This window comes from Babylonia areolata, chromosome 22 (genome assembly GCF_041734735.1).
Source record: "Babylonia areolata isolate BAREFJ2019XMU chromosome 22, ASM4173473v1, whole genome shotgun sequence".
Classification (NCBI taxonomy): domain Eukaryota; kingdom Metazoa; phylum Mollusca; class Gastropoda; order Neogastropoda; family Buccinidae; genus Babylonia; species Babylonia areolata.
In genome coordinates, this window is record NC_134897.1 from 15,591,326 (window position 1) to 15,613,050 (window position 21,725).

The 21,725-nt window shown below is 40.0% G+C and overlaps 1 protein-coding gene across 1 annotated transcript in view; it reads left to right on the top strand.

Annotated features, from left to right (window-relative positions):
- Positions 1-79: 79 nt before the first annotated feature.
- The window catches only part of LOC143297509 (mucosa-associated lymphoid tissue lymphoma translocation protein 1-like), a 37,875-nt gene continuing 16,229 nt past the window's right edge, over positions 80-21,725 (top strand). The window contains exons 1-12 of the mRNA XM_076609907.1: positions 80-217; positions 2,288-2,526; positions 4,531-4,694; positions 5,636-5,822; positions 7,983-8,086; positions 8,377-8,448; positions 10,356-10,528; positions 12,250-12,382; positions 14,164-14,295; positions 15,996-16,151; positions 19,298-19,419; positions 21,368-21,630. Of these exons, the coding sequence (XP_076466022.1) occupies positions 2,369-2,526; positions 4,531-4,694; positions 5,636-5,822; positions 7,983-8,086; positions 8,377-8,448; positions 10,356-10,528; positions 12,250-12,382; positions 14,164-14,295; positions 15,996-16,151; positions 19,298-19,419; positions 21,368-21,630 (1,664 nt within the window). The 5' untranslated portion in view covers positions 80-217; positions 2,288-2,368. The remainder of the gene's footprint in view (positions 218-2,287; positions 2,527-4,530; positions 4,695-5,635; positions 5,823-7,982; positions 8,087-8,376; positions 8,449-10,355; positions 10,529-12,249; positions 12,383-14,163; positions 14,296-15,995; positions 16,152-19,297; positions 19,420-21,367; positions 21,631-21,725) is intronic.

The following is a 21,725-nucleotide window of genomic DNA, read 5'->3' on the forward strand; positions in this document are numbered from 1 at the left end:
AAAGTAAAAGTGTTTTCGTGATTCTAACCGAAACTAGCTTCTATCATCGTTTTTGATTGGTCAATGTAGAGTTATTAATATTTAGCACATAAACTTCCTGTTCCGCGAACTGCGAACATTTCCAATGTTATCGTTAGCTCACACATTTTGTTTTGTGATTTCCGTTCATCAACTTCATTAAGCATTGACTGATGATAACGTGACAGGAATTGACGGTGTAAGTACACCTTAAATTTCTTGAAACTATTTGTGATAGTCTGTAAACCCCGAGAGACTGTCTGATGTAAGTGTATGACGCTTGGTTTTCACACAATATCCGTGTTTGTTTCACCCGACGTGTGCTGGATGCGGCAGAAGGTTCTAAATCAAAGTTTTAGTCCGTAAAACAATAGGATGACAAGAAATTGATTAAAGTTGACATGTTACCGAATTGTTTAAGAATAGAACTCAGTGGAAATGGACCTGTGGACTGGAAAAGAATTAGTTGCCAGCACATATTTCGGACTCGCTTTTGATGGAAGATGTTTCAGGGGAACGTTACGCAATGCGTTCAGTGTCTGTGTATGAACCAAAGTTGGTTTAAAGCTGTTGTTTTTCCACTGCGGAGAAACGCAAACAATAGTACTGGTGATGATGATAAACACAACAATGATAATCACAATGATAACAGTAATGCTGTTAATAATAACATTATTAATGATGATAGATACATAAGTTGGGACGAAATAAGCCTCACGGCTTTTCCACGTCCCATCTTGAAATATGTATTTTGGGGTTTGCATTTGCATGCTAATTTGCCTATCAATTAATTGTCAAAATCATATTTCTGAGCAAATGATCTACTCTAGGATCATTATCCAGAAGATTTTTGAAGTGGGTTATATGGTTAGCTGATTTTGTTACATTTAATAGTGCATTCCATCCTTTAACAGTTCTGATGCTGAAGGATGATTTGCGAGCATTTGTCCTACAAAACTGTGTATAAAAATTAGTATTTGAACTTTTGGTTATATTAGATTTGTTAGTTGAGAAAAAATTGTTAGGGTCAATGTCATCAATTTTGTTTATGATCTTGAAAACTTGTACCATATCTCCCCTATAGTGTCTGTATTTAGGTAATACCAGGTTGTTGTTTTTTGTTTTGTTTTTGTTTTGTTTTGTTTTTTGTTTCATAAGTTTGTTGGGTTTTTTTTTTTATTAACACAATAAGATAAACATGCAATACATGCATATAATACATATGATATATATGCACATGTTAAACAACAACTAAGTTGATGATTATACTGAAAACCATCAAACTTTTTGCATGTTATGTTATTAACAGGTGAAAAGATAGTATACAAGAGGGAACTAGCCAATAAGATTCCGCTTGAGGGAAGAGAGAAATGGACAACCGCGAAATTATTACAACATTTTAAAAAGCATTTCAAAACTACTGGTAGTCCTCTTCTCCTGCATGTTAATCAGCACAAGTTTGGTCCAGTAATAGTTGTTTTTATGTTGTTGTTTCTTTCTGATCTCCATGCCATTTCAGTGGGGTTATCCAGACACCAGACATCTCCTGGATGGTTTGGAAGTTAACTCAAAGTTCACTGTTGACTCTGATTCCAGTTAATGATATTATGAAATTGTTACTGTGCTTGTTGATGCCAAAAAATCAAGAAGGAGAAGGGGAAAAAATTGTGGACAAAGTCAGAAGTGTTAAAATATTAGACTGATAATCTGAATTACGGACATGTAGTTATTGAACCTGCAGTTAAGTATACAGTTTTGAAAATATGAATTATGGACATGTAGTTATTAAATTAGCAGTTGTGAATATGGTTTTGAAAATACTGCTTGCAATTTTATGTGTGCATAATACATACTTTGTTATATATATATATATATATATATATATATATATATATGTGTGTGTGTGTGTGTGTGTGTGTGTGTGTATACATGTCTCTTTGAGTCTTTCTCTCTCTCTCATTTTTTTTACCACTTCATAAATCAAGTTTATCTCCATACAAAATACTCAAGAGCCGATTTGCAGGCTGCATATGGTGTACTACCGCAGGCCTTTTATTTACTTTTTTTTCCGTTTGGTAGGTGCGTTGATCAATGCATTTTTATCCTCGATAGCCATAAATTTGAATTATGTCTTTGGGAGAGAGCCAATTGTATGTCTGATATCACAGCAGTTTTGTCTCTTGTGAACACACTGCAGTTATTTCAAGCAAGTATCTCTCTCTTTCTTACATAATAATTATGAACAAACATATATATACATATTCTTCAGAGTGTATGCACTGAATCCTGCCAGTGCCAAGGAAACTGAAGATTCAGAGGACGGTGTATTGCCACTTAAACAGAAACAGCCATGGAAAGACAGTTGAAGTATCCACGCCGAAAAAATATTCGAGATTTGCCGGGCAAGGCAATGATGGAAGTGAGCACTGCTCTGGACACACGAGCCATAGACAATGTCAGTGCTTGGCGAGCGTTTGCAGCTCGACTGAAGGGACACTATAGTTTCAAGTAAGTTTGCTCATTTTATTTGTTATAAATCTATTATTGATACATTATTGTGCATACCCTCAGAGACCAAGTTCTAAGCATTTTACAAACATGGTGTCATTCACGCAACAGGCTACCAACTTGGGCAGCTGCATTTAGGTGCTCATCCTGCATTTTTCCCATTTCATTTACTGATTCAATCAGGATTTAGTGATGTGCAGGCATGCATGCACACATACATATGAAAGTATGCTTGCACACATGCATATTATTCAATCTTCTCACTTTTAAGTTAGAATTTTGCTGTGTTCATATATTTCAATATATATGTGTTAGACTCGACTTTTGGCTGAGAAACAGATTGGTATGAGTGACGAGCCTTTGAATGCACATGTAATTTCCAGTCGGATTGATAAAGATGTATTGTATTCTATTGTATTAGAGTGGATTTGCAGAGAAATTAAGTTTTTTTGATTGTTTTTTTAATTTGTGTTTCAGAAATAGCAAGCTCTAGTGTAAACACTATCATTCTTATTTGTATTATGATTATGACCATTTCTACTAATGGCAAGCATGTTGTGTGCATTGTGTATGATAAGGTGTTAAGATTTTAATCACTTTTTGAAGATAACTTCACATTGTATGCTGAAACATATGATTTTTTCTGAGTTTTTAGGATCAGTGTCATTTTTTAAAGAAAGTTTTGCTATTGCAAGGTATTGACATGTTCTGTATTCTGATTTTGACAAATGTTTGTATGGATTTTGTAGCTGTTTTTGGTTGGTTATCTTAAGCCATACAATCTCCAAAGACAAAATTATCCTGGTATTCAGGTAAATTTATAGCTTTTAGTTTTATGCACTGGTGATTATAATGCTTTGGTGTATTTAAATTAAAATCATACGCCCAACACTCAGCTTATGTCACAGATTGGCATAAGTTTACCTTTGGGCCAACAGCTAAGTGAGAGCTGTATTATCAATGGTTTCTCCATTTTTCCATTGCAATCGGAAATCATTTACAGCTTAGTCTTTTGCGAGGGACTATGACTCTCAAACTTGGTGAGGATGTAACTTGGGCAAGATACTCTCCACTATAATCAAATACTAGCCCAGATAGTTGGGACAGCACTTTCCTCCTCTGCTGTTGTGAAGGTCATAGTCAAGGAGGAAGTTGGGAGAATGGTCAAGACTCTCAGCTGCCAATACAGAGAGTCTGTGAGGGTGTGGGTTCAAATCCCGCTCTCGCCCTTTTTCCCAAGTTTGACTGGAAAATCAGACTGAGCATCTAGTCTTTCGGATGAGACAATAAACTGAGGTCCTGTGTGCAGCACACACTTTGCACAAAGAACCCATGGCAACGAGAGTGTTGTCCTCTGGCAACATGAAAAAAGAAATCCACTCTGTACACAAATATATAAGCATGCACTCAAGGCCTGACATTGTGACAAGCGCGTTGGGTTATGCTGCTGTCAGGCATCCACCAAGCAGATGTGGTGTAGCGCATATGGATTTGCCTGAACTCAGTGACACCTTCTTGAGAAACTGAAACTGAACTGAAACTCATAGTCAAACATGACTATCATATGATATGGTATGATATAAATATATCATATCATATCATATATCACATCACATCATATCATATCATATCATACTGTGGTATCTTTGAGATGAGAAGAAATGATTTGATTTTATGAAATAAAAAGACAGAGAAAGAAAGAAGAGAGAAAGGCATGTAATCCTGCTGGTGGGTGCACCTCTGAAGTCTTTGTTTCGTGATGTCCCTCCGTAGACGCTGATGGACTTCTTGAAAGAAGTGAACATTTTTAATCAGATTTGAATGTTTTAAAATTAAACTCTGGGAGGTCTTTAAACTTTTACTGAAAAGCTCAAAGTGGTGACTAGTTTTGATTGTACCTTTTCTTTACCCTTGAGATGGCCATAGTGGTCAGCGAGGCTCTAAGCACCATGATTTGATTTTGATCCGGTGTGTGCACATCTGTCGATGTGCGTGGGGAAGCAGGGCGCAGGATGTGGAGCGCTTTGCCCTGCAGTCCCAGGGCGGGAGCAGTCCGTCCAATCAGATGCTGCTGGAGCTGGGGGCAAAGGCCATGGACACGGAGACCCTGGTGGAGGTCCTCAGCGACCTGAAGCTGGAGGATGTCCTCACGCACTTTGTGGAGTATGGTGAGTGGGGTGGATGTGGTGAGTGGGTGGATGGTGGGGGCATGGGGGGTGGATGGTGGTTTAGGGAGGGTCGGGGAGGGGGTTGGAGGTGGGGGGGGGGGGGGGCATTGCTTCCAGTGTCATGACTGTTTTATGAAGTATGGTGAGAGTGTGTGGGGGGGTGGGGGGTTTGCTTCCAGTGTCAGTGTCATGACTGTTTTATGAAGTATGGTGAGTGTGTGTGTGTGGGGGGGGGGGGGGAGTATTTGCTTCCAGTGTCAGTGTTATCACTGTTTTATGAAGTATGGTGAGTGTGTGTGTGGGGGGTGGGGTATTTGTTTCCAATGTCAGTGTTATGACTGGTTTATGAAGTATGGTTAGTGTGTGGGGGGGGTGGGGTATTTGTTTCCAATGTCAGTGTTATGACTGGTTTATGAAGTATGGTGAGTGTGTGTTGGGGGTGGGGTATTTGTTTCCAGTGTCAATGTTATCACTGTTTTATTTTAGTATGGTGAGTGCATGGGGGGCGGGGGGGGTGTAGAGTGTGGGAGTTTGGGGGGAATGCAGGGGTATGGGGGTGGGGTATTTGATTCCAGTGTCAGTGTTATGACTCCTTTGTGGACAAAGGTATGTGTGGAGGGGTTGGGGGGAGGGGATGGCAGGAGTGTGTTTGCTTCCAGTGTTAGTGTTATGATTCTTTTTTTTTTTTTTCTTTTTTTTCTTTTTAGTGAAGTATGGTGAGTGTGGGTTGGGGAGTATTTGTTTGCGCTGTCAGAGTTTTTGTGTAGTACCACAACAAGGTCTGTGACAGTGCCTCAAAACAAGTTTGTGTGTTTGTGTTTGTGTGTGAGTGTGATTTTTGTGTGTGTGTGTGTGTGTGATTTTGTGTATGTATGAGTGTGATTTGAGTGTGATTGTGTGTGTGTGTGTGTGTGTGTTTTCTTTCTTTTCCCTGTGGTCAGAGGGTGTGAAGATCATCCTTCAGCCTTCATCGTACATCAAGGTGAAGGAAGGGCAGCAGATTGTGGTGTCCACCAAAGCCACAGGGTTCCCCTACCCTCGCTTCCTGTGGTACCACTTTGACACCAAGCTGAACGAATCCGTCGCCACCAGCTTCACAGAGTCAGACCTCGTGATCCACCGTGCCAGGTGGGATCAGTGTGGGTGATCATGTATGTAGAGAGAGGGAGGGAGGGGGAGGGAGAGAGCAGAGATGCCATCTGTTTTGATTTCACCATATTTTGTAACGCTCGATCGCAGTTTGTTCCAACGTTATGCCAACGTGAGAATTGTTCCGGTTAGTTCATTTTCGACTACATAGCACATGGTCACATGCTTTCCTGTCATAACATTATCCAGACGCTTTAGACCTATCGATCATGAGGCCAGGGCAGTCACTACTCATCTTGGTCTCACGTGATGATGCTTAGCTAATCCCGTGGTGTTTACATTGAAACAACATTGAGTGGACCAGTTATCTTAATGGTTTGCCTGAACAAGAGAGAATGTAGCTAAATCAAGTTGCGTCTCGGTCAAACAGCATCTGTGACGGTGGATTAAGGTATGGGGTGTTTGTATGCCTTTTAGATAAAATGTACTATTTGCTGATGTGGCTTGGAGTCCGAGTGTTCTTACCATATTTCCTGATTGTTCCAACAGACACTTGACAGGGGTTGGCATCTCTGAGAGAAGGAGGGAGGGAGGAGTAGTGGTTTCAGTATCATTCTGCTGATTGATTTCTGGCTTTTGACCAGCTTCATAGTAAAAGATGTCAATTAAAAATTTTTTTTTTAATCCCGTAATTGTATGTAATCAGTGTGTGTGTGTGTGTGTTTGTGGGCATGAGTGAAGTCAGTGGTGATGCAAATTGCCATTGATGTTATTGTGTGTGCATGCATGTATGCATGCTTTTATGTCCATATACTTAAATATGTAAAAAGAGGGCGCTAGTCAGGGATGCACAGGGGAGGTAACCTACTTTGGGGGGTTATCGGCCGTAGCTACTTTTGTTTTCTCCGCATAGGTGGGTAGTAGTTTGCACAGGACAGGAATCAGACCCCTGCCAGAGTCTGAACAAGTGGGTCACAGTAAGTATGTTATTTAAACGTAATTTTAGGAAGAAAATTTCGTTTTAATGAAAAAAAAAGTTAGTTCTTTTCATTGTATGCATTACTAGGCTTTATTGCCAGTTAAAGACTTTTTCATATGTTTATTTATTTCATTAAACAAGCTTATGTATATGACATTCATTGGAAAGGTTGTTTTAAGGTATTATGTTTGAACTGGCTATTTTAACAAGGAAAGGGGCATGTAAAACTGAAAAGTGTGTGATTGTGTGTGTGTGTGAATGAGCATGTATGTGTGTAGTGGATATTTTCCTTTTTCTTTACTATGGAAAGGTGAATCAGGAAAAGAAACAGTGTAATCATAAAACTTGAATCAAAATAAGGAAATGGTTTTCATGTGAAAGAAAATTCCTTATCTACCTTTGAAACAGTATCGTTCTTTAATCCCGTGTCCATATTTACTTGATGATGGCTAATTGTTTTCACAGTAATGTTTTGTCCTTAACCTTGACCCCTTTGCCTCATGTACACGTTTGTTTCATTGACTGATAAAATTATTATCGCAAGAAAGGATTTCCTAGCACATGTCACAGAACAGCAAGAGTTTAAAGTGAAATAACAGTGATAAATAAATGAATAAATGAATACATTTAAAAGATTCATGTCACTAGGAAATGAGAGATCAGAAGCTTCCCTACTCATCCACCATGTTTATGTTTTTTTTCTCAAAGCCTGACTAAGCGCGTTGGGTTACGCTGCTGGTCAGGCATCTGCTTGGCAGATGTGGTGTAGCGTATATGGATTTGTCCAAACTCAGTGACACCTCCTTGAGCTACTGAAACTGAAAATTTGTTTTTTGTTTAACAAACAGTAAAGAGTGGTAACTCCCTCCATTACACAAGGTACACAACTTCAAGTCGATGATGGTTACGCTACCGATTCAGCTAGCACACAGGTAAATAAAAGGTACATTGGAACAAACCCAGACACTTCCTCAAAAATAATTGGTATAAGGACAGGCCCGGTGCTTCCTTTTTGAGGAAGTGTCTGGGTTTGTTCCAATGTACCTTTTATTTACCTGTGTGCTAGCTGAATCGGTAGCGTAAGCATCATTGACTTGAAAGTTGTGTACCTTGTGTAATGGAGAGAGTTACCACTCTTTAATGATTGTTAATCATATCGTCTCCTGGCCTCATTATTTGTATAATTTTTGTTTTTTGTTTGTTTTTCTCTGCAAATTCAGACTTGATCATAGTGGAGACTACTGCTGCCTAGTGTACAACAGGAATGACACGGGCATCTTCACCAAATGGTGTTCCGTCACAGTTCAGTCTGCATCACCAACAGGTAAACACAGTTTATGATAATAATACATTTATATACCATGCTTTTCAGTCTTCAAGATGCTGCAGCGCATAAGACGTGCCCCCGGAATTTAAAGACAAAAAGATATTTTTAACATGTATAAGGCACACACATCCAATGAACTGCATCTGCCATGATGTGAAAGTCCTCCATTATGGCTCTCCTGACAGCGGATGTTGTTTTCTGTGTAGTGACGTCATCTGTGGAAAACTGAATCGGAATCCGGCTCGTTTTTGTTATGTAAGTAATCACACTGCTGCATAATGTTGCAGAAACGATCAGCAGTGCAAAAGAGGCTCCTAGTCCTGTCATCGCCCCACTCACTCCTGGACCGTACAAAGCAGGTGATTTGTTGTTTCTGTTTCACAATATCACAAGGGCTTAATTATTAGGTAAGAGGTTCTTCAGACTGTAGATTAAAATCGGCCCCAGAGATAATTTGGAAAGTAGCAAACTGCATATACTTTTTACGTGCAACTGTTTTTCAGTTTCACTTTCTCAGTGTTTGGACAAATCCACATCTGCTGCTACTCAGATGCCTGACCAGCTGTGTAACCCAGTGTCCAAGTGAGGCCTTCAGTGCATGCATTTACATATTTGTGTATCAGTCAGAGTGAATTTCTTCTACAAAATTTGGCCAGAGGACAACCCTTTGCTGCCAAGTGCTCTTTATCAGTGTGCCGAATGCATGCTGCAGACAGGACCTTGATTTATCGTCTGGTCTCATCCAAATGATTTAGAAGTTAGAAGCTCAGTTTGATTTTCCAGTCAAACTTGGGAAGAAAGGGTGTGACTGGTATTCAAACCCAGACCGTCATGGACACTGTGTTGGCAAATAAGCAATTTAACCATTCTGCCTCTTTTCTCTTCCATGGAACTGTAAAGGTTATATCGTGGGATTCATACTGAAACAGAACCCCCAAAAGCGGAGTATGGCTGCCTACATGACGGGGTAAAAACGGTCATACACGTAAAAGCCCACTCGTGTATATACAAGTGGACGTGGGAGTTGCAGCCCACAAACAAAGAAGAAGAAGAAGAATACTGAAACAGAAATCCTTAATCACATCCCAATAATGATAGATCTGCTCAGGTTCAGGGGAGGGAAGGTGTGGAGAGAAATTTAGTTAATTTACTGCATGTTGTTTGTTTTGTTGTTTTTGTTTTTCAGTGTATGTTTTTACGTCTCTATGTTCTTACGCTTGTTATTCTGTGAATTTTTTTTCATGTATGTGCGTGGGCAGATGCATAAGAATATTCCTCATAAATGCAGGATAAAGTGATATTGTGTTGCTCTGTACCGTATCATATTACATTGTATTGTGAGATGAGAGCTCACAGGTGAAAGTCTGGTGTATAAAGTTGTGATTATAGATCTGTTTCATTTCTGTTATCAGCACAACCTTTTTCGTGATTACGGGTGGACTGATGTATTTTTGGTGTAAATTATTTGTTGATGTACCTATTGTAATTTATGGATAAACTTCCTTTTTTGTTTAGATTGATTGTTGATTTACTTCATTTATATGTCCCTCATTGATAGAAGTTCTTTTTATGTTGATTGTTTTTTGTTGCTGATTATGTATTGATTTACTTTGTTGATTATGAACTGGTTTCTTTGGGGTTTTGTTTTTTTTTATTTGATTTACTTTTGATTCATTATTTCACCATTTTTAAGAATTGATTTATTTACTTGTAATGTACTGAATTTCTTGCCTTTTGGAAATGAATTCAACTCTGATATATTGCCCTGCAAATGGTCGACCAGGTCGTTCACAACAATGATAGTCATATTATAATAAGAGTAACAATAACTTACTTTTGGTAATAAGTAAATAACCTCTTTGGTGTGGATACTTTATTGATGTCTTTCATTTTTTTCTCCTCTATTTCCCCCCTTTTAAAGGACACAAGGACACATTGAAAGCCTCAATTTAATGCGAAAGCAGTCAAATTAAGAAATTTCACAGCATAATGTATTGATTTCTCGCATACAAAGACACTTAGAGAGCATGAATTTGAATACCACAGCAGTCAGATGAGGAAATTTTACATGATAATGTATTGATTTATTACAGACAAGGACACACACAGAGCATCAAATTAAATACAAGAGCAGTCAGATTAGGAAAATTAATACCGTAGTGTATAGATTTGTTCATTCGCGGTGTGCGTGTATGGGTTTGTGTGTGTGCGCGCGCGCGCATGCATGTGTGTGTGGATGCATGTGTGTGTGCGTTTGTGTGATCAGACCAAGTCCAAGTGTACACACTGCCAGTGATCGTCCAACAGCCGTGGACGCTGAGCGTGAATTTGGGGTCTCCCTTCTGTCTGACCTGTGAGGCACGGGGTCACCTGCCCCTCAAGTACCAGTGGCTGCGGAACACAGAGCCCGTCAGCTCCACACAGACTGGCTACCTCAAGGTTTGTCCTGGAAATAACATTTGGTGTCATATACTGTACCATGTCAAACTGATGCAAACTAGGCCTATCGGTTTGCTCTGCTTGGCCAAATTTCACGCGGCTAACAGTGAAAAGACATCCTGTCTTGCCCGGTCTGCTCTTAGCCAGTCAAACTCCTCTAAAAGCTACAAGCGCTGAATCATTCTTTGGCCAAGGTTCTCGACGCCATCTTCTCAGGTTTACGCTCAGTCTCGTCTAACGGGGTTTTTTTGGGCTATTAAACGTGTTCATTTGGCCTCATTTTGCTGCATATGGCTTGATTTTTATTGTATTCTTACCTTTTGTGTACTCGATTCAACTCTGCCCCCTTGAATCGTACTTTTTCTCTACCTCTCAGTTGATCCTGTCTGTCCTTTCTCTTTCGGGCCGCGGAACTTTCGCTGGGTGCTTAAGCGCGGTTACCATGCCTCGTACGTCATCCCACGATGGCAGAAACCATGATGCTGGGATCGAGACTCAGCAAGAGACTCTCTGAAGCCCAGAGTTCATGGTTTTTCCCGAGCAGGACCGCAGTGATGCGTCTTTTGACGCGATCATTTATTTTTGAGGGGGGGGGGGTTCTTGGTTTGGGTTGTTTTCCATTTTGGAGAGGAGAGTGTGTGCGTTCAACTGTACACACGTGTGTCTGTGATCATCATCGTGCTCCAATTTTTTTTTGTTTTTGTTTGTTTCTTTGCTGTTGTTTTTTTGCTTTGTTTTCTTAGTGAGGTTTTCAGTCTGTGTGTACGTCTGTACATGTGTGTGCTTGTGTATGTGAATTCATCCTCTTGTTGTTGTTGTTTTGTGTGGGGGTTGGAGTGGTGACGGTGTATAATAATTTTATGTCTGTCAGTTTGTTTATTGTTTTTTTATGTGTCTGTGTCTTTGTGTGTGAATTCATGTGCATGTGTAATTTCATTGTTCGTGTTTGTGTAGGTGTGTGTGTATGTGTGTGTGTGTGTTACGTATGTGTGTTTGCTTTTATCTGTTATCTTTAACTACACATACTTTACAGTGAACCACTAGTGCAGACCCCATCTTTAGGTTGTTTCTTTAACTCACTCAGTACGGCCAGTCCTCTCTTCTCCTCTACACAGACCCCTCAGATGTCCAGTGGGTGGCTGAACGACCCAACCTTTAGTTTCCGTCGTCAGAATTGTATTCTTTGTCAACATTCACCTCTTCAGTATAAGAGCCTTCTGCTTGCAATATTTTGATGATGGTAATTTGGCTGAAACGCTGTTAACGTCGTCTCTTTTGCCGTTCGTATGGAGAGAGTTATAAAGAAATGGCTGTTGCTAATTTTGTTGATTTATGGCTGTTACCTGGTTTGGTTTTGAAAGTGATATCTGTAATGTGTTTGTAAGTGTGTGTGGAGGGGGGAGGAGGGGAGGGTTACAACTTTTTTTTTTTTTAATTTGTTTGTGTCTCGTATATTTTTCATTGGATGTTGTGCGTTTTTTTTTTTTCAAATTGACAGAATGTTGTTTGACTTCAGAACATCCTGGCGTTATTTTCTGAAGAATTAATCTCATCATATTATGTTATCTTAACCTCCTACCCACTCTGCATCCCCTCCCTCCCCCTCCTACCTTTGTCACAATGAATCAACAGTATTATGCCAGCCTCAGATATGTTCAAACTGCATGATGGTGATGATGATGATGACAGTGGTGATGATGATAAACGGTGAATGTCCACAGGTGGAATGTGCCAAAGCGGAGGACGATGGTGTTTACCAGTGCGTGGTCAGCAACGAGTTTGGATCCGCCAGAAGCGACTGTGTCAAGGTCGGCGTCGTTACCAGCGAGTGGGAGTGCTTTTCCCCTGCCCCCTGTGAGTTCAGGGTCCTTGCCTTTTTTTTTTTTTTTTTCTTTTAACTGTGATTATAGTATTGAATGGGTGAAGGAAACAATGTAAAGATGACAGGAAGAAAAAAACCACACTCATATACAACACACACACACGCACACACAGACACAGCCACGCACGCACACACACACACATACACACACACACACACACACACACCCAGCCACACACACACACACACACAGAGCCATACACACACACACACACACACACACACACTCTCTCTCTCTCTCTCTTTCTCTCTCTCTCTTACACATATACCAACACACACTAACAATATGACAAAACACACTGAGTTTTATTTTCAATGTTTTTACACTGATTGGGGTGGGGCTGGGTTTCAGGATTATTGGGGGGGGTGGGGGGGGGGTTTCAAGATTAGCAACAGGATGAAATTTGACAAAGAAATTTGGGTTCAAAATATTTGTAAACACACACACACACACACACACACACACACACACACGTGGAGGGAAATAGAGACTAAGAGAGTGAAAGGTTATGTTATGAATAAAGTGTTGTTGTTGTTTTTTGTTATGAATAAAGTTAACGGGTACTAGAAATTTTAGCTGTTTGGTCTTGGTGAGTTAGCGGCATGCTTTTCATTTTTGACTCACTTGTGTAAACAAAATGAGTCTATGTTTTAACCCGGTGTTCGGTTGTCTGTGTGTGTCCGTGTGTCTGTGTGTCCGTGGTAAACTTTAACATTGACATTTTCTCTGCAAATACTTTGTCAGTTGACACCAAATTTGGCATAAAAATAGGAAAAAATCAGTTCTTTCCAGTCATCTTGTTTAAAACAATATTGCACCTCTGGGATGGGCACAAAAAAATAAAAAAAGAAGCCTAATTATATGCAAACTGCATTTACTGTTATATTTATATTTTTTATATTCTCTAAACTTGGCACTTTGACCTCTTATTCTGACACAACAACTCATTATTATGATTTTTTGTTCAAACAGGAACTTCTTTTGCTAAGCATGGAATTTTTTTTTTTTTTTTTTTTTTTCAAAAACGTTTTTGGTGCAGATAGTAAAAAAGGGAAATTACTCTGTAATTAATGCTAGGGGACGTAATTTATCACAAGTGAGTCTTGAAGGCCTTGCCTCTCTTGTTGTCTTTTGAAGTTGACAACTCTGTGTCAGCTACCAGGACGGTGTTTTTGACATGGTGGCATTGTGTGGCAGTGATATGTTGTATTGTGTGACAGTGACACTGGAGATGGTGTTTTTGACATGGTGGCATTGTGTGACAGTGATATGACTATGGTGACCTTGTGTGGCAGTGATACATTGTGTAGTGTGACAGTGACACTGGAGATGGTGTTTTTTGACATGGTGGCATTGTGTGACAGTAATAGATTGTATAGTGTGACAGTGACACTGGAGATGGTGTTTTTGACATGGTGGCATTGTGTGACAGTAATAGATTGTATAGTGTGATAGTGACACTGGAGATGGTGTTTTTGACATGGTGGCATTGTGTGACAGTAATAGATTGTATTGTGTGACAGTGACACTGGAGATGGTGTTTTTGACATGGTGGCATTGTGTGGCAGTGATATGTTGTATTGTGTGACAGTGATATGTTGTATTGTGTGACAGTGACGCTGGAGATGATGTTTTGGACTATGGTGGCCTTGTGTGGCAGTGATACATTGTGTAGTGTGACATTGACACTGGAGATGGTGTTTTTTGACATGGTGGCGTTGTGTGACAGTGATAGATTGTATTGTGTGACAGTGATACCGGAGATTCAGGAGCACCCCAAGTCCTGTCAGGTCCAGCTAGGGGGTCATGCCATCTTCCGCTGCATCGCTCACGGCAAGGGGCCCCTCCACTACCAGTGGTTCAAAGACTGCGACTCTATACCTGGTAGGGTGCGATGGTGTGTGGGGAAAAAAGTGTGTGTGTGTTTGTGTGTGTATCTGAGCGTTCTATTCTCTGCGTTAATTTGAAATTCTGTGGTTGAATAGCTTGGTGTTGACTAATCATGTGCCTGTGTTTGATTACAATGTGTTGTTTTGTGCCTGTTCTCTTACTGTGGTTATTGCATGTGTATGATTTGTGGTTACTGCAAGTGAACGAGTGAGATTATTGCATCTGTGTGGTTGTGATTATTGTGTGTGTGTGGTTTATGTCATTTGAATATTTTACGTCTTTTATGTGTAAAATATTGAATGACTGCAATTCTCATGCATTGTTTAGTACATCAGATGTACCACACATGAACTTCTCCGATTGGAGCTGATGAAATGTTCTGTATGGACACCGATCGTTTTCTTTTCAATCGCCAAAGACGTGGAACAAGCTCCCTGATAACCTCCGTCATTCTGATTCCCTCGCATCTTTTAAATCTCGTCTCAAAACTCACCTTTTCCCGCAGCAATAAGTTCAATTGTGGCAGGTCCACTTCCTTTGCGTTAGCTGTGCTTGACTATGTGTGTATACATATGTATGTGTACTTAACTACATGCATGTATACGAATGTGTATTGTGTGTGCGTGTGTTTATGTAAGTTTGTTCCTGCCTATGTGTGCGTATGTGTCAGGGTAGCTGTTAGATACACATGTATGTTAAAATGTATGTATGCAGTGTGTGTGTGTGTGTGTGTGTGCGTGTGTGTGTGTGTGTGTGTGTGTGTGTGTAGTCACATTTTGGTGTGTGTATGTAACATAGATATAATGTTTTATGTTGACAAAAGCGTTTTTGTAAAGCACCTAGAGCAGATTTCTGAATAGTGTGCTATATAAGTATCCATTATTATTATTATTATTATGATGATGATGTCAGGGTGGTTGGTGTGTTTGATGATGATGATGATGATGAATGGTGATGGGGGGTGATGAGGATGCAGCTGTGAGGGTCGATTCAGGTTTGGGACGCTGTGCTCTTTCAATGTATCCCTGTGTCTGCCAGGCTGAGAGATACAGACACATGCAGTGTTGGTCGGAAAATTTAAGCAACACTCCCAAAGAGACAAGAAAAATCCTCCTCAGATATTTCTACCTGTTTTCTCTCAGTCGTCGGTCAGGGATGCTAACCACTTTGCCACAGCAGCTGGTTGGTTGAGTGTGTGTGTGTGTGTGTGTGTGTGTGTGTGTGTGTGTGTGTGTGTGTGTGTGTAAGACATTCAAAATAATGTGGTTTGGTTTACATGCAATATGTGTGTGTTTGCAGGCCACATAAAAAAATTGTGATTTGGTTTGCATACAGTGTGTTTGTGTGTGTGTGTGTGTGTGCATGCATGCATGTGTGTATCTGTGTCTGTGTCACTGTGTGTGTGTGTGTGTGTGTGTAACTGTGTGTGTGTGTGTGTTTGTCACTATGTGGGTGGGTGTCATTGTGTGTGTGTGTGTGTCACTGTATGTGTGTGTGTGTGTGCATCACTGTATGTGTTTGTGTGTGTGTCACTGTATTTGTGTGTGTGTGTGTGTCACTGTGTGTGTGTGTGTGTGTTTGTGTATATATGTGTGTGCATCACTCTGTGTGTGTGTGTGTGTGTGTGTGTCACTGTATGTATGTGTTTGTCACTGTATATATGTATGTGTGTGTCACTGTGTGTGTGTGTGCAGGAGCGACCGAGAGTGAGTACAAGGTGTACAACATCAACCACCAAAGCATGCAGGGCTCTTACATGTGCTTGGTGTCCAACAACCACAACGGCCAGGTCCTCAGTAAAGGCGCCGTCCTGCAGATCGGAGAGTTCAGCTACAAGCACAACCACATTGGTGAGGTCTGGAGGGGTCTGGGTCTGCTCTGGTCGCTTGGCATTGTGTCAGACGGGCGCAATAGCCGAGTGGTTAAAGCGTTGGACTTTCGATCTGAGGGTCCCAGGTTCGAATCACGGTGACAGCGCCTGGTGGGTAAAGGGTGGAGATTTTTACGATCTCCCAGGTCAACATATGTGCAGACTTGCTAGTGCCTGAACCCCCTTCGTGTGTATACGCAAGCAGAAGATCAAATACGCACGTTAAAGATCCTGTAATCCATGTCAGTGTTCGGTGGGTTATGGAAACAAGAACATACCCAGCATGCACACCCCCGAAAGCGGAGTATGGCTGCCTACATGGCGGGGTAAAAACGGTCATACACGTAAAAGCCCACTCGTGTATATGCGAGTGAACGCGGGAGTTGTAGCCCGCGAACGAAGAAGAAGACATTGTGTCAGTGTAGCTGTTGTATGATAGATGAATAAATGTTTTGTCAGTGTGTCTATTGTATAATAGATAAATGAATGTTTTGTCAGTGTGTCTGTTGTAATAGTAGAGAAATAATTGTTTGTAAATGTTTGTTCTTAAGGCTGAAGATATCTGGGCCTGCTCTGGTCACGTGTCGTTGTGTCAGTGTGGGTGTTGTATGAGAGATAAATAGATTAGTAAATGTTTTGTCGGTTTGTCTTTTGTATAATAGATAAATAAATGTTTGTAAATGTTTGTTCTTTAGGCCTGAAGATATCTGGGTCTGCTCTGGTCGCTGCATGTTGCATCAGTGTGGGTGTTGTATAATAGATAAATAAAGAACATGTGTAAATGATTTGTCAGTGTGTCTGTTCATGTATAACATATAAATAGATAAAAGAATATTTGTAAATGATTTGTCAGTGTGTCTGTTCATGTATAACATATAAATAGATAAAAGAATATTTGTAAATGATTTGTCAGTGTGTCTGTTCATGTATAACATATAAATAGATAAAAGAATATTTGTAAATGATTTGTCAGTGTGTCTGTTCATGTATAACATATAAATAGATAAATGAATATCTTGTAAATGATTTGTCAGTGTGTCTGTTCATGTATAACATATAAATAGATAAAAGAATATTTGTAAATGATTTGTCAGTGTGTCTGTTCATGTATAACATATAAATAGATAAAAGAACATTTGTAAATGTTATGTCAGTGTGTCTGTTCATGTATAACATATAAATAGATAAATGAATATCTTGTAAATGATTTGTCGGTGTGTCTGTTCATGTATAACATATAAATAGATAAAAGAATATTTGTAAATGATTTGTCAGTGTGTCTGTTCATGTATAACATATGAATAGATAAAAGAATATTTGTAAATGTTTTGTCAGTGTGTCTGTTCATGTATAACATATAAATAGATAAATGAATATTTTGTAAATGTTATGTCAGTGTGTCTGTTGTATAACATATAAATAGATAAATGAATATCTTGTAAATGATTTGTCAGTGTGTCTGTTCATGTATAACATATAAATAGATAAAAGAATATTTGTAAATGTTATGTCAGTGTGTCTGTTGTATAACATATAAATAGATAAATGAATATTTTGTAAATGATTTGTCAGTGTGTCTTGTATGACATGTAAATAGATAAATAAATGTTCCAAAAAAATTTTTTTTGCTTTTTGTTTTGTTTTTTTTGTTGCCCCATCATCTGCACCGTTTTCAGTGGCATTACTCCCACACCGCTCATTTAGATTTCCCCGTACACGGCCACACCCGGGTTCGTCCGTCGCAGTCCACAGGGAACCATCGATGTTAGGTCGCCAGGAGGCCACACACCAGAGGAGACCCTGCACTGCTGCTGAGTCACTTCGGTGGTGTTCAGTGGTGCCTGCTCTGATTCAACATACTTAGGACACCACCTACTAAGTCCCCTACTAATGACAGTAATGGCTTAGTCGCAGAGCCAGACTGAGTGAGCATCCCTCCCAGAGTGGAGACCGCCACCATGTCCCTCCAGCAACAGCCCCCCATGAATCTGCCGACACTGACAACATTGACAGGACTCACCCCAAGCACAGAAGTGGAGGGGTATCGAAACTGAGGTCACCATGAGAGCAGAGCATGAAAGGCCTCAGACTTAAAGACTATTTTGTTTATATTGATGATGATGAAGTTTGTAAATGTTTTGTCTGTGTCTGATGTGTAACAGATAAATAGATGAATATATGTTGATAAATGTATGTTCAGATATCTGTTTAATTACACATACTGTATAGGAGGGAGGGGGCAGAATAGTAAGAATGTCTCTATGCTAATACAGTGTTTGTGAGTGTCTGGGTTCGACTCTTGTTCTCGCCCTTTCTCCCAAGTTTGACTAGAAACTCAAACAGAGCGTTTTGTCATCCAGATGAGACGATAAACTGAGGTCCCATGCGTAGCACACATTTGGAACACTGAAAAAGAACCCATGGCAACAAAAGGTGTTGTCCTCTGGCAAATTCTCTGGAAGAAATCCACTCTGATCAGTGCACAAATGTATACATATGCAAGCACTCAAAGTCTAAGCACTTTGTGTCATTCTGCTGGTCAGGCATCTGCTTAGCGTGTGTGTGGATTTGTCTGTGGAAAGCGGTTGCAGCTGGTAGCTTCCCTTGGTATGTTACCTCCCTTCTTTTCACATGCGTAGAACTGTCTTTTCCAGCAGCCATCTTCCATTCCTGCAATGTGCTTGTTGAACAGTATTGACGTGAAAAGATATGTGCATGCTTGGTATAAAAGGAAAATAAATGAACAACAGAAAATATTTAACTAGGTGAGACTATATAAATATAATCTTCTTCTTCTTCTTCTGTGTTCGTGGGCTGCAACTCCCACGCTCACTCGTATATGCGTGATTGGGTTTTTACATGTATGACCGTTTTTAACCCGCCATGTAGGCAGCCATATTCCGCTTTCAGGGTTATAAATATAATCAATATTATTATCATAAAAATAATGATGATGATAATAATAATAATATGATAATTGGATATTTGTTGAGCACTCTCCTCTCTAAGAAGGACAGAGACGAAGACACACAGACAAACACACACTCACGCACACAAAGATTTCACATGGAGAGTGGCTGCTGAATTATTATGGCTATCTAACATCCAGGAGTGGTTTGGTTCCAGCGACAGACAAGCTGGCGCTGCTGATTGGTAACTATGACTACCGCAGCCAGCAGCCTCTGAAGGCTCCCCAGACAGACATCCAGAATCTCTCCACCATCTTCCAGCGGGTCCTGGGCTTTAAGGTGCTCTCTTTGTCTTCCTTTGTTGTGTGTGTGTGTGTGTGTGTGTGTGTGTGTGTGTGTGTGTGTGTGTGTGTGTGTGTGCGTGCGTGCGTGTGCGTGCATGTGTGTGTGTGTATGTGCGTGCATGTGTGTGTGTGTTTGAGAGAGAGAGAGTTTGTGTGTTTGAGAGAGAGAGAGTGTGTGTGTTTGTGTGTGTTTGAGACTTTCCATGTGTGCTTGAGACTGTGCGTGTATTTGTGTGTGTGCGTGCATGTGTGTGTGTGTAGAATAGTACTGCACAGTGTTCTGAGAGAAACCAAACTGTGGTATTTAAGATGAATTTCACTGAAAATGTTTGGGTCATCTTTTTTTGGGGGAAAAAAAGGATGTATTTTTAGTTGATGTATTTCAGAAAGTATCGTAAAGTTCGGTCTATTGAGCACACTGGTGTATAAGCCGCACCCACTAAATTTGGGAAAAAATTGAACTTTATACATACATAAGCCGCACTGACTTATAAGCCGCACTTATTTCTGGTGCCAGAACACATACTGATACTACAGAAAAGCTCTCAATACTATAGGTTATGAAATAAACACAAGCGGGAACAACACAAAGAAAAGCAAGCGAAAATACTGCTAGTGCCACAAAAAAAAAAATAAATAAATAAACACAACAAAAATAAGATCCATAATTTAGGGATAGTCACATTTATTCAACGTCATCCTATTCACTGAATCCACTGAAATCTTCGTCTTCAGTGTCTGAGTTGAAGAGAACCAGCAGTTTCCTCCGCCATCTTGTCACTGACTTCAGCCTTGCTTTCACTTCATGAACATTGAATGAAAAGTGGAGGTCGCTGCTGGTTCGCCACTTGCACTGTCGTCTGCTAGGTCGATCGCTTTCAATTTGAAAGCTGCATCATAGGCATTACGTTGCATTTTCGGCATAATGAGGGTGTACACTTGAGCAGATAGAACTGAATGCTGATCTGAAGGCTTTAATGTGTGGGGATTTGATTTATAAAATGTGAACAGTTAGCACACTATCCTAAAGCTCAACCAAAAATTCATGGACAGAAATCATGATTTTGGTGAGTTGAAGGGCAGCTAAGAATAGACAAGAACATGACACTCCCGGGATCGTCAAAATCTTCAAATAAGCCGCTTCATTCTATAAGCCGCAGAGGTTGAAGCTGGAGTAAAAAGTCTTGGCTTATAGACTGAACTTTATGGTAAGTGGTTTTGTGTGTGTGTGTGTGTGTGTGTGTAGATATAGCTGAAAACAGTTATATTTGATTACTGCATTTCAGAAAATAAACACTTGTAGTGACATATTTCAGAAAATAAACAGTTGTAATGTAGTGTGTGTAAATATCACAGAAAATATTCAGAAAATAAATTGTTGTAGTGTTGTGTGTGCAGATATTACAAATAGTTATCTTTGAATGACTCATTTCAGAAATACACAGTCAGTATGGTTTGTGTAAAGAAAAAGCAGAAAATAGTAAATATTACAGAAAATAGTTGTTGTTGTTTTTATTGACGCATTTCAGGAAATAAACAGTTTTAGTGTTGTGTGTGTAAATATTGCAGAAAATAGGTGTTTTTAATTGACGCATTAAAAAAAAAAACACAGTTGTCGAGTGGTGTGTGTAAATATCACAAAAAATAATTTTTAATTGACACATTGAAAAAATAACAACCACGGATGTAGAGTGTGTGTGTGTAACTGTAAGAATATCACAAAACTAATTTTTGATAGACACATTTAAAAAGAAACATACACAGTTGTAGAGTGTGTGTGTAAGAATGTCACAAAAAATACTTTTTAATTGACGCATTTCAGAGTGGTGTGTGAGAATGTCACAAAAATTATTTTCAATTGATGCATTTCAGAAAACGCGCATTTGCAGAGCGGTGTGTGTGAGTGGAGTGCCCCTGAAAGTAGAAAATTGTTGTGACTGCAGGTGGTGTCGCTGCTGAACCTGACGCTGACGGAAATGATCTCGGCTGTGGAGGAGTTCTGTGAACTGATCGACTCGGGCGTGTACTGCGTCTTCTACTTCTGTGGTCATGGGTTCGATGAGAACAACCACAGCTACATCCTGCCCAATGACGTCCCCACAGACTACAAGACCGAAGAGTGTTTGTCTGCCGAGTATGTCCTCAGCAGAATGCAGCTGCGTCGGCCCAAAGTCTGCTGCATGATTCTGGATATCTGCCGTAAACCGTAAGTCTGTTGCAGTGACACAGTGTGTTGTGACACAACGGTGACGCAATGTGTTGGGACATGACTGTGATACAGTGTGTTGTGACATGTCAGTG